The sequence below is a fragment of the Schizophyllum commune genome (assembly GCF_000143185.2).
Source record: "Schizophyllum commune H4-8 unplaced genomic scaffold SCHCOscaffold_15, whole genome shotgun sequence".
Lineage (NCBI taxonomy): Eukaryota > Fungi > Basidiomycota > Agaricomycetes > Agaricales > Schizophyllaceae > Schizophyllum > Schizophyllum commune.
This window is the reverse complement of record NW_026089552.1, coordinates 300420-313344: the sequence shown is the minus strand read 5'-3', so window position 1 is coordinate 313344 and position 12925 is coordinate 300420. Positions and strand designations below refer to the sequence as shown.

The following is a 12925-nucleotide window of genomic DNA, read 5'->3' as shown; positions in this document are numbered from 1 at the left end:
TGAGTATGGCCGATTTGATTATTCACGTGCCACGCGTCTGAGATTCCGGGGCGGCGCGTTGTGGGGAACCCTGCAGAAGTATGCTTGTCTCGTAACTACTTCTTACCCATCGGCCCCTCTCACGCGCCCGGTCCCAAGCTTGTCTTCTACTCTCACCTGGTGTGACTGAACTCGAACTGGGAAGCCCTCATTCCCTCTCCACTCGCTACCTGTTGGCCCGAATACATACGCGACCGATACCAGCGCAGGCGGACAACGCTAATCATGGTTGAGCTGAAATACACTCCCCTGGATGAGATCGACAAGGTGCGTGCGCTAGTCTGTCGCACCATAACTATGTATACGCTGACGTTGTCAATGCGGCCTCCCCCAGATCCGCACCTCCCTCCATGCAGGCTTCCAGACCGGCAAGAGCAAATCCCTTGCCTACCGCAAGTACCAACTCCTTCAGCTCGGGCATCTGCTGAAGGAGAACCGCGCGCGGTTCGTGGAGGCCATTCACGCGGATATGGGCCGCCCTGTCTTCGAGACCGAGTTGTGGGTGGCGCGAGGTTCAGCAGGGTTGTGATGGATGCTAACGGGCCTTTCCTCCTACTCTTCCTTGTCCCCTCCTACTCTGCCTCGCTCCCTCCTACTCTGCCTTGTCCCCTACCCCCCCCCCCCGTCCCCTTCAGCTACGAGATCACCGGCGCGCTCACCGATATCACGGCCGCGGTCAAGAGCCTCTCGTCCTGGGCGAAGCCGGAAACGTCGCCGTTCAACTTCAACTGGTTCGTGACGTTCGCGTCCAAATCCTTGACCCTTCCAACCCCTTGACCCTTCACGCACGCTACTCGCTCCCCCGCTGCTTCCTTCGCGTCACATATGATAGAAGCGATAGATTCCGCCACGCTTGTGGGAAGGGCTGACTGGCGAGAATCCAGGTTCGCCATGCGGCCCCGCGCGCACAAGGTCCCCAAGGGCGTCGTCCTCGTCATCACGCCGTTCAACTATCCGGTGTGGCTCGTGGTAGAGCCTTTGGTGAGTGGGAGAGCTTCCTACTCGGTCCTTCGTCTGCCCCGTCCCTTCTCTTCACCCGTTTCTTCTCTTCACCCGTCCCTTCCGTCCCATTCTGCCCTTTTCTTTCTGCACTCCTTCTTTCCACATTCCCGACTAGCTTGGCTAATACCTCCCCTCCCAGATCGGCGCCCTCGCCGCGGGCTGCGCGGTCTGCCTCAAGCCGTCCGAGAGCGCGGCGGCGACGAGCGCGCTGTGGACGGAGCTGTTGCCGAAGTACGATTTTTCGATCATGACTTTCGTCCAGTCCATGCTTCTCCGTCCTCACGGGGACGGATGGCATGGCCTCCGATTCCAAGGGATGCAAAGCTCACGCCTCCCCAGATATCTCGACCCGGACCTGGTGCGCGTCGTGAACGGCGCGGTGCCGGAGACGACGCGGTTGCTGGAGCTCCAGTGGGATCATAGTGAGTAGAGGGGTGGGTAGCGAGTGAAAGTCCGTGTATGCTCTTACCTCTTATAGTCTCCTACACTGGCAGCGGCGCTGTTGGCCGGATCGTCGCGTCCGCGGCTGCGAAGCACCTCACGCCGGTTACGCTTGAGGTGTGTCTTCTCTCACCAACGCCTCTGAATATGTCTCTTCATGAAGAAATTCTCGACCCATCACCCTGTCCCTCAAAGCCCACCAAACATTACCGCAGGACATCACGACTGACCCCTCCTCCCAGCTTGGCGGCAAATCGCCTGTCATTGTCGACGCGTCCGCGGACCCCGCGCTCGCCGCGCGCCGCGTGCTGCTCGGCCGCTTCGTGAACGCGGGACAGACGTGCGTGTCGCCGGACTACGTGCTCGTGGTGAAGGGGATCAAGGATAGGTTCCTGCAGGAGGTGCGGAAGAGGTGAGTTTGTTGACGAAGTTGGGTTCGACTGGGAGAGGGTGCTCGTCCCGTTGATAGCACGCTGGCTATGCTCTCTAGCACAGTTCACTCCCTGAAGCTGGACTTGAGCTGACCACCTCGCCCAGCTACGCCGCCTTCACCGCCGCCAGTGGTGATCCTTCGTCCAAATCGGGCCTCGCCCCCACCACCTTTTCCCATCTCATCCACTCGCGCGCCTATGCCCGCATCTCGGGCATGCTCGAGAAGACGCGTGGGAAGGTCATCGCGGGGGGTGAGAGGGACGAGAAGGAGAATTTCGTCGGCCTGACGGTGGTGGAAGGCGTCGAGAAGGAGGATGCATTGATGGGAGAGTGAGTGTCTGTTTGCTCTTTGGAACTTCTTCTGTTCGTCATACTGTACTTCTGTGAGGCGCAGTAGGCGCCGAGACCTGGCCTCCCCGTTGAGAGATAATTTGCGTGAGGCCATGGTGTCTTACTGACCCTACCTCGCAGAGAAATCTTCGGCCCCGTTTTGCCTATCTTGGAGGTCGAGCATGTTGATGAGGCGATCAAGTTTATCAACGGAGGGTGAGTGGCCGAGTTTCTCCCTGACATACTGCGTAGTCAATATACTGATCTCACTCCGCAGCGACCGCCCGCTCGCGCTGTACGTTTTCGCGAATGACAAAAAGGTGAAGGACAAGGGTGAGTCGGCGATCTCCTCCAACTTGTTCGCAAAGGGGGGAATTGACGAACGATCCCCACTCATAGTCCGCAACGAGACGATCAGCGGCACGATGGCGTTTAACGAGGTCGTGATTCAGTTGGGAGGTGAGTGGACTGTGGCAGCGGTCTCTGTCAGCCTTCACTGAGCGACCCGTTCTACATAGCCCCCGGCCTCCCCTTCGGCGGGACAGGTGCCAGTGGATGTGAGTAGTGCAGGTCTTGCTGGCCTATGGTCCATACTATGCGAATGGTGCGCTGACGAGACGTGTCTGCAGACGGGTACCACAGGGGGAAGTACGGCTTCGACGCGTTCACGCACGTACGCACCGAGATGGACAGTCCGGCATTGTGAGTGGCGTCTTCTATCGCCGTCTCGTCCAGCAGGCTGACCAGCTTTCCTCTCAGCATCGACAAGATCCTCTGGTGGCGGTTCCCGCCGTACACGGTGCGTACTACTTGCCTTCTCTTCCCCGCCTACCTTCCTTCGTCCTCACTCGTCCGCATCCGACTTGCTGACCAATTGCCCTCATTCTCAGGACGCCAAGCTGCGCGCGATGCTCCGCATGATGAAGGACGGGCTGCCCGCGAAGCCCAAGGGGCCGCCGAGGCTTGATGGTGCGTCGGAGGGCGGCTGGCGCAAGTGGGCCGTGGTGTTACTGGCGGTCACGGCCGCCGCCGCGGCGGTGAAGAGGGCGAGGAACTGACTGGCCCTGTGGTGCAGACTCATGACGGAAAGATGGTATGATAGCGGACAGGCAAGGACAGGGCCCAGGAGAAGTTAACGTGTTGTCGGTCGGCGCGAAGGACATGATTGCTCGCGAACGCCTTAGGGGACCCCCCGAGCTTGCGAGGGAGGGGAGAGGCGGAGCGAGCAATGTGCTATCACGTGAGTCAAAGGGGGGCCCGTTCACGGGCCAAACGGTAGTTTCGCCTCGTCATCGCTGTTTTCGCTCCGCTGTCCGCGCATTTCTTCGAATTTTGCTATGGTCAAAATATGAATCTGGGTCTGCTCTACGCTGGCTAGCATCCTGCCACTAGTTTTTAGAGGGCCAACGCTGCGCGCGGCATGCGGTGAGTTAGGAATGTCCCGCTCCTGCGTCACTTATCCGACATTTTCCCGTGCCGAACTGCTCGGCCGGAACAACCCGACCCTCGTCTACGTGAGTATGAGCGATATTGTGGGCTCGGCACCAAGGGCAGAGATAGAACACCAGGACCTATACCATCGCCTCTGTCTGCAATGCCTGTGAACCACAAGCCTCTGCGTACGTCGCTGCTGCCGGCCAAGGACGATGTAATCACGCACGCGCTCTATGGTCGCGTGCTTTCGGCAAATGCCGAAACACTCGGCAGCTTTGGCCCTCCAATTACACCGACACCCGACGCGATCTCAAGACATGTGTAGTGGACGTCCACTGGTCTCATCCGACGTGATCCACCTTTGGATACGTCTGTCCCTATTGAAGATTCCTTCCTCTCAAAGATCGAGCATTGAATTAATCGGCACCCCGTCTCCGTGGCTATTGCTATTGCTTCCTCCACAACATGCGCCGTCACCCTTTCACCAAGTAGCCAGTCGTCAGTCTCATGTCGTCGATCAGGTAAGACATGGCTTAGTTTTTGAAACTATCCACAACGAATTCTTTATAGGGGCACAACTGTCTGTTGCGCACCATGACCGTCTGCCCGCGCATCCCACTTGAAATCCTCTATCTCGTCGTTCACAAGAGCGACAGGCCTACCCTCGCAGTTCTTCTGCGGACGACGACGGCGCTATCCCGTGAGGCGAAGCCGTTGTTCTTCGCGAGCATATCCGTCGCGTCCGCAGCGTCTATGGTGTCGCTTTCGCGAGCGCTTGCCCAAGGTCAATTCCAATCATCGTGGCTCCGTCGACTTCATGTGATTTATCCCCCTGTACACCTTCCCCCCTTTTCCAACGTGACAAGTCTTCGGTGGAGTGTCTCCCCGTTCAGTACAGGCGCCTTTTCGCCTTCTACGCTCCGCGACGCCATGTCCTCCTTCCCATCACTCGTCGCATTAGCGCTTTACGGAGGCCCTCGTACCTCACACGAACTCGACGTCGTGCTGTCCCCAGTTGCGCCTATGCTGCAGACGCTGGAGTTGATTTTTCACGCGCCCTTCGCGATCAGTACATCGACTTTTTGGGCGCACTTTCCTGCGTTGCGCGAACTTATCTTCGCCGACGGGTTTGCCTGTGACCTCGGCGCATTTCTTGGGACGTTCCGGGCGGTTCCTCCTATAGAGGTCCTTCGCGTACCGGCCTTTTGTTCGTGGGAGACACTGCGACGCATTCTGCCCCTTTTCGCGTCCAGCCTTCGCGTTCTCGACGTCGACGTTCTAACCTCAGTAGAGATGTACAGTGAGTGTCCTTGATTATTTCTGACGCACTCTGAAGCCTTTTCAGCCTTTTACCCCGTGCCCGCGATGGCGCGTCTACTATCTGTTCGATTCGAGGTTCGTCGCCCTTGGGACAACTTCCGACGTGAGCTATCATTCGTTCAAGACTTCATGTGGATCATGAGGGCCACGCAGGAACGTTCCTTCCCGGCGTTGACTACGGTTGACCTACATGTGTACGCGAAGTCGTGTCCATCCATGATGCTCTGCAGCGAGGAGGCATGCGCTTTGTTTCGTGAAGGGAATGAACCATCGGAGGTCAACTGGCCGAGGTGGTGTTGTCTCGTGTTAGGGCGCACGCTTTATCTCAACGTATTTATTTACTCGCCTGAGGTAGAACGAGGTCGTTTGAGATCGGCTGTCTCGAACCAGCTGTCCTTCTTAGGTTCGCGCTTGCAAGTACATATTCACGACGATTAAATATTGCAAGTATCAACTCAGAGACATGTTCAGGATGTTGAGAGGCGAGAGCGCCTTGCTGGTTTTTGCGAGGGTTACGCTTCGGTATCGAGTGGCACGACCGCGCAAACGAGCGAGGACAGTAAACATCAATAATAAAGAGCACAATACGTTGTACAATCACCGCATACACGATCTAAGGACTGCCGCTGCTCTCAATGAACACGCGAAATCTAGAGGGGGGTAAGAAGCGCAAGCAATTGCGCACGGCGTCCAGGAGGTCGTCCGCCCTTTTCCCGTTGAGGGCAAAGTCGACGATGACAACTATCTCCAACGAGCACGTCTTCCCCAGCGCCTGGTGAACCCAGACGTGCCAGTCTATCATGTTTAGGCCATCCCCCGAATCGAAAAGCGCGAAGCACCAGTTCCCAGCCAGCGCAACAGCGGACATCCGCTTCGTCATCACCCTGATCCGCAGCTTCTGCAGCGCAGCGAGGTTGCCCTTCTCTCGCTCCGTATGCAAGAAATCGGCGAGACTGTGCCATTCGCGTCGCTTGTTGTCATTCCCACGTCTCATGTCCACTTTGAGAACGCGCAAGCGCCGAAGTGTGTCCGCCGCCGTGTTAGCTTGAAAGCGGTCAGAGCGGAGGTGGCAGTAGGCAGAGAAAGCACACCTAGAGGTTTCATGTACGCGTTCGCGGGGAACAGGCCTAGTCCGAGCTCCGTCACCATTGGAGGCGTGACGGACAAGAGGTCGTTCAACGATGCCCAGGATAGACCCTGCATAAAGTTCAGAGTTGTGATCCCGGGCGCATTCCGTCGAAAGTACTCGGCGGAGAATGTGGAGAACTGCGCGAAGAAGTGATGAGAAATGGTTAACTGCCGCAAGTCGGGGTAGGCCGCGACACTCTCGGCCAAGAAGAAAGGTGAAGAGATGGTCTTGAGCGATATAGTTAGGCTGCGAAGTCCCGGACTCGCGCGTTGAAGCCCAATGTCGACGTCGCGAAGGCCATACGGCCTGGCGCTCATGTGAAGGTGCACAACACTTGGGAATTGCGACAGAAAGCGTGGAAGGCGTTGTTGAATGTCCACGGAGCGGGAGGGAGCGCTTTTGGTGCACCAGTCGATGGTATGGACTTTTGTGAAGGCAGGGCCCACCGCCAAGAGTTCGTGGTGATGGATGACGAGCTCACGCACGAAGGGGGCGATTACTGAGGCTTTCATTGCCATACAGCGGTAATCGGAGGCGCTCCGAACGTGAACCGTTCTGTAGAAGAGTGGCAGGGCGTAGTCGAAGTGAGAGGACGCGCATAGGAATGCAAGGATGGTGTTGCGGTCACAAAAAGAGATTATGAGGGGGAAGAGCTCCACAAAGATTGTCGGTCGAGGGGCCAGCTGGGTTTCCGCGGAGTTCACTGTCAGAACAATTAGCGCAAGGCCCAGCGAGGAATAAGGGACGCACTGATGGCCTTTTTCCAACTTCCGTATGGCCGCCGGATGTTCAGCAATGGTTATATAAGTCGTAATGAGAAGGGCGTGCCGTCGAATGAGACGCGGTCCTGAAGAGTCTAGGTAGGACCCCAAGCCCATCCGAAGTAAGACATTGCGGAAGCGTTCAAGGGCGCAAGCAAAAGGAGTGGGTCGTACGCTCGTGCAGGCGTAGACTACGCCCATCTATACAGCGAATGGCAGAAGGCCCGCTCCGTGGCGCACGGCAGAGAAAGTCGATGAGTGTTGACGCGCAGCCCGTCGCCAAAGACCATCGACGCCCATGTAGAAAACACCGTCTGAGTGCGCGGATGCATCCGGCAGTTGCGTAGGGCTCACATCGCTGTTTGTCGGGACCGCTCTCGTCGAGCTCTTCCGTATACGGCAGCCACCGAGATCAATTTGGGGCTGTCCCGGACATTGAACTGGACGTACGCGAGCGGAAGCACGGGCGAAAGAAGTAGCAGAGTCCAGAGCACGCGCGGCGTTGGAAACGAGGTCTAAGACATGAGACCTTGATCACAGGCTGCGCGTCTGCTCGTCGGCCTCGGCCAGGGGGGAGATGCCTCGATGGGTTGTACCACCGCACATTCAGGGTTAGCGGAGGAAGAAAGGAACATGTCTAAAGATCAGCAAGAATCGGGCGTGAGGCGGGGAGACGCACGCTATCAGAAGGTGCAGTGGGTTGCAGTGTATCCGATCGTTTGGTGTAAGGCATACTTCAGGGCCATGCTTCTTCTGGACGGCGGGTCATGTACGAAAGAGAGATGAGCGCGTGAAGGTAATCAGAAACTATCACTGACGGTTAATGTCCATTTTGTGGCGTCGAGTGGCGCATGAACTGGATCCCACCCATTGTTGAACAAGTTGCCCATCATGACCGACGCACCTCTATCAACTCAATGGCTGTAAGCTCTAACGCCTTCAGGTTCTTCGGGCCTACCTATGAGGAAGGCTCACCGCAAAAGTAGGAGGTAGCCGACGAACAACGATAGTACGACAATCACAGAATCCCGCTTCACGCCAAGAATGCCGCATCCGTGTACAATATACGTAGCTTTTGGACGGGTATGGAGTCAACAAGCTGTGACCTCGCTCTGGAATGATAGAAGGCACGTAGTAGCGATAATGATGCAGGCGTTTGGCGACAGTCCAGCGTGGCGATCTGGAGATTGGGCATGTAGGCAGCGCTTGCGGTAACGGTGAGCATATGCGCGAATATATCTGCGATGTCCCAAAGTCCGTTGGAAGACCGTCCGGGTGCGACGAAGATCGTAGTGACGTTGGCCAACTGCAGTAGACACGGCCGGATAGCTGCCTTCTCCCGGTCGAGAGAAGTCGAAACGTTGGAAAGCGACAACGCGTTCAACTGTGACGTATCTTCTGCCGTGGCGAGCATAGCATGCAGCCCCTTGAATAAGGAACCATCGAAGTCCTCGGACACATCGACGTTGCGGAGGTCCAGAGCCTTGAGACCAGAGGTCCGTAAGCTCCAAATCAATGCGCATGCGCTGCGCTCGAGGAGGAGGTCGACGAGGGATGGGAGTTGAATGGGATGCGCCGCCGTCGGAGGGCAATCAATAGAAAGGCCCGTCCTAATGTGCAGAGTCGCCAGGTAAAGAGATGAGCCAGCGAGGGAGAGCGCGATGAATGAGGAAGGCAAAGGAGGATCGATGTCGATGCTCAAGTGGCGGAGGGAAGGGAGGCAGAAGAATGTGTTCTCGAGGTCGGCGCCGCTGCTTGGGCCATCGCCGCTGAGGACGAGATGCTCTAGACGCAGCATCGACCCCAACGCGGCAAGCCCCAGACACTGAGAGTGGAATAGAACGAGGTCAAGGCGGCGAAGAGAGCAGAACCCGTCCTTGGCAAGAACGTCGACGTCGGTCCAAGGCATGTAAACCACAAGCGAGGCCAGACGACCCTTGCATTTGCTTGCAAAGTGCGAGAGCTCGTCGAAGCCGCTAAGATGGTCCCATTTGACATGGATAGACGCATTGCTGAAGAGAGATGCCTGATAGGAAAAGTGGGCCCATCGACTGGTGCGTGAGGAGCGTCGGGTAGTAGGCGGTAGGCGATTGTGCTGTAGGCTCAGATACGTCCAGACATTCACCATCCTACGTGCGACAGAGTTCCACCTGAAGCACACTTTGCATATCGTTCTAGCGAAGGAAGCGGCACGATCGGAGGGGTTGTCGAGTGCGAGCGCCAGATGATTGAAAATGCACGATAAGTCGTCGTCACCGAGCCGACGAATAGGGGAAAGCAGAGCTCTCAGGTCGCGAAGGCGCATCGTAAGAGCATTTTTGAGTTCAGCGAGTTTGGCGAGCTCGGCAATGCACTCAGCAAGTGATTGTTCTAGTTCGTTCGCCAAGACCTCCCGGCGCCGAAAGGCAGCGATGTTGTCCCTAGGATAAGAGCGGTTTCTGATGTCCTCTTCGCTGATGGAGTAGTCACTCGAGCGGAGTGTGCGAGCGAGCTTCGTGCTGAGCATGGTGTCAATAGCAGGGTCAGAATGGGCTGACATATGCCGGGCCATAAGCGGTAGACCCTCCCACGACCGCGTGACCCAGAAGCGACATGATGACATCAAGGCGGAAATCAGGGCAGAAGCGCGGTTCGAATACAGTCTGTACATACAGGACAGGTCAGACAATGCAAGGCATACGGAGCATTTCTATACAAAGACAATCCACGGAACGCCAGCTTTGTTCCGAAGCTGCGTCAGACGCTGTGTTTGCAGTGCCTGAGAGCCTACACACATGTGAGCTGAAATCACGCAGCGAGAGTGAGGGAGTACCTACCAGAGCCGTCGGGTAGCATGTACTTGAAAGCCACGCGGCGCCAATGAGGCAAATGTAGCACAGGTGCTGCGCGCTCGTACTCCTCTTCCTCGGCCGTGTTTGCGTCGTACTTCTCTACAATAAGCTCGACTTGACCGGGAAAAATAAGCCCGTGGATCCCTTCAAGGTGTGAGACGAGCGCCCAATGTACAATGACCGTAGAAAGTCCAGTCAAATGACAGTAGAAGTTGGTGAAGTTCGTGTCGCTCTCTAGCAGATGAGGGTCAGCAGCAGACGCACGAGAGCATGCGGTCTCACCTGTGTAACTCCCCTTATACAGGCGGAGAGTCCGCAATTGAGAGGCAGAGTCCGAGAGGAGGCGCTCGACCGTCTGCCATTCTCCAGAGCGAAGGCGCCCCGTGTACAGCGTGAGGTGAACAAGCGAGGGGAAGTAGATGAACTTCACGAGATCTCGGATTCCCTCTCTTAAATCGATCTCCAGAGTATCGGCAACCATAACTACGCGTGAATCCTCGTCGTCTTCCTCTGAGCGCCAGCCCAAAGGCTCCGTTGGATCGCTCCAGTTATCGGTGACGATGGCAGACGCCTTGATGTGCACGGCCTTGAGTAGAGCGGACATCGGTCTCCCAACAGACGAAGGAACACGGCCAAAGAGGAAATGAAGACCTTCCCGAGGAGCGTTGAAGACCGTCAGAGTCAGAACAGGTGCCATCAAGTCGTCCATAGTAGGCGACGTCCACATTGTCTTCATGTCGACGTACCAGGCGGCACGCCCGTTTCTTCCGAAGACGATGGAGGTCAGGTTGCGGGGCGCAATGGCGGCCAGAAGCCTGACCATCGCAATCGTATCCTTCGTCCAGTCGCTGGGGAGGACAAGGGCGCGGATGTACCGGTTAAAGTCATCATCGGCCAAAGCTTCGGGATGTTCAGGGTAGACTCGCAGATGGCGGGAAGAGACGTACGAGGGATAGCGACAGCGGTGTTGAGACCAGGCACAAACCGCAAAGGCAGGGGCCCTTGACGAGGCGTATGTCAGCTCAAGCGAGTCCAAGCTACCAATTATCTGACCAGTGGGTTTCCTGCGTTCCTCCAAAAGGAGCCATTCCCGGAACTCAAAGTATCTGTCGTCGATGATGGTGATCCGACGCCAGCGGAAGCGACGGGCAACGTAGAACACGGTTTTGCAGGAATTGGCGAAGTTCCGCAAGTCATCCCCATGACAGCAAGCACAAATGCGCGCAATGAGCTCGGGAGCCAAGCTTTGAAAGGGAGAAGGAGTGAGAGACATGGCGAAGATGATAGTCAGGACCAAAGATAAACGGATGCAAAATACGTCCGAGCTTTCCATTTCCCCTCCCCGACACCGATTGGATTCACGGCCACGGCCGACTGATGACCGACTCTGATCGCACGCGCTTGTTGAGCAAGTGAATTCTGCTGTTATGCCTCCTTGAGTCGAGGAATGACAACAGATCCAACGGGGTGAGCATTAAATGGTACCGCGAACCGAACGCGTTGCGGGGAGGGGTGGCCTCACAAGTGAGAATGTAACTGCCCCGGGATTGAGGTATGCGCTCGATTTCAGGGGAGAGGAGGGGGACGGCAGTACATTAGAGTGGACTGTGAAAGAGTGCTCGACAGTATTAACCGCGTATGGCCATCACTGTTCTCACGTTCGTCAGCTCTCCCACGCACCTGTAATCCGATGGTCGGGTACATTGATGCACAGTATGGGCCAGCGAATGTATCATGCCCAGCCTGTTTGCTAAGAGCTAAGATGACGGGTATGGCAAGAGACATGTGCCGCCGGAATGTTGCGCGCGGTGCCACGCGCTGCGTGCACGTTGAGTTGACCACGTGAACGAGTTGGCTTTCCCGTGATCAATCCGTGACAGGCCATGTGCGTCGAGTTGATGTTCTACGTCGCAATGGGTAACCTGAGTTGTCAGGTCTCAATCTCAACATAGAAAAGCGCGACCGCATGACGTTCGTAGGCTGTACGCAGAGAGAAGATGTCGCTCATCAAGCCTTCGTAGATGAATTTGCCGTTGTTGTACATGCCATCGTAGTACCAGATATGATGGAATCCCTGCATTACTCTGAGCGTGAAGTGATCCCCGCCGTAGTATATAATTCCTTTCAATACGTAGGACCTCTTTTGTCGCCGCTCCGAGCGTACGGAGAACGAGGACTGCAAAACCCGACCATGACTGGGATCAAACTCGACAAAAAGGAAGGATGTGTCAGTTTCAAGCCGAGTAACTTGCTTTGCGCTGATGTTGCAGATACTACAAACATCTCGAGCGTCAGACCCTCTGAACCACTTACCGACATCCCGTGCGTACTGAGCCTCAATCTCAAACACAGGCGCCGTTGAGGATCTCATGCGCGGACCAACTGCGCCATGCAAGTCATGCGTCTGGCTCTTCTTGCATTGCGTCGTCGTAATAGCGACACATCTGTTCACGTTGAACAGATGAGTGAGGACAGAGTGAAGAACAGTGTACTGACCCGGGACGAACGTAGCTGGGGCGGTAACGTGTAAGAAGGCGCGCACGGAGTCTCTGATAGCGGTCACGTCCAAGCTGGCTGCGAGGGTCATGCTCAAATGCGCATCTAGGGCGCTGTATAGAATAGAGGCGCCATCGCTCCCCCAGCACTTCAGTCGCGGAAGCCACTCTTCAGGAGCTTCAGCCGTGACCCATGCCATCAGGGTAGCGACGGCGTCGTACGCACAGCTATTGTCCGCCCACGTCGCTCCAAAGTTCAGTACAGGGGGATGCACGTGGTCAATCTCAACGGGATGGGTGAGTATCTCAGCCCTTTGGCGCTTAGAAGGCGGCGAAAGGTCTGTACCATGGTCTCGGCCGCGCTTGAGGGTGGATCTTGACGACGCCACAAAGGTGCTGATGGGAACAAAGTCATCGGTCATTGCCGAACGCGGCAGATCTCCCTTCGCGTCCTTCACGGTGATGAGCTGCCAGTCAATGGGCGCGACTTCGAAATCCAGCCACGCCTCTGGATTCGTCACATTTCCACTTGCATTGTACTTAGGCTTTTCGTCTGTCCATTCGAGCGCTTCAGGCATGCCTGGTGGCATGTACGCCTCGCCCTTCCACTTCCGAAAGGCTGAGATCAAGTCCTTCCTCCGATGTCCTGTGACCTCCGCTGGTAGCTTTCCCTCGTACTGGAGCTTTGTTATCTCATTCAAAAGCTCTAGC

General features: G+C 56.4%; 3 protein-coding genes across 3 annotated transcripts; 2 read left to right on the top strand and 1 right to left on the bottom strand.

The window, feature by feature from the left end:
* Positions 1-81: 81 nt before the first annotated feature.
* SCHCODRAFT_02643862 (aldehyde dehydrogenase) lies at positions 82-3633 on the top strand. Its single transcript, XM_003026743.2, has 16 exons — positions 82-306; positions 374-537; positions 675-770; positions 924-1020; positions 1181-1272; positions 1381-1463; positions 1520-1599; positions 1725-1894; positions 2020-2244; positions 2386-2460; positions 2522-2577; positions 2644-2703; positions 2763-2801; positions 2874-2946; positions 3004-3043; positions 3135-3633. The coding sequence occupies exons 1-16, from the start codon at positions 265-267 to the stop codon at positions 3300-3302; spliced, it is 1560 nt and encodes a 519-aa protein (XP_003026789.1). The 5' UTR covers positions 82-264; the 3' UTR covers positions 3303-3633.
* Positions 3634-4272: 639 nt separating this feature from the next.
* Positions 4273-5308, top strand: SCHCODRAFT_02718342 (uncharacterized protein; the record flags this gene model as incomplete). Its single annotated transcript, XM_050347074.1, has 2 exons — positions 4273-4982; positions 5233-5308. 2 exons carry the CDS (start codon positions 4273-4275, stop codon positions 5306-5308), a joined length of 786 nt encoding a protein of 261 aa, XP_050197262.1.
* A 28-nt stretch (positions 5309-5336) lies between these two features.
* SCHCODRAFT_01108738 (uncharacterized protein) lies at positions 5337-12792 on the bottom strand (the record flags this gene model as incomplete). Its single annotated transcript, XM_003026648.3, has 13 exons — positions 5337-5408; positions 5684-6042; positions 6090-6682; positions 6878-7089; positions 7129-7311; positions 7793-7846; positions 8105-9386; positions 9451-9530; positions 9584-9654; positions 9705-9953; positions 10002-10619; positions 10667-10720; positions 11997-12792. 13 exons carry the CDS (start codon positions 12790-12792, stop codon positions 5337-5339), a joined length of 4623 nt encoding a protein of 1540 aa, XP_003026694.2.
* Positions 12793-12925: the final 133 nt, after the last annotated feature.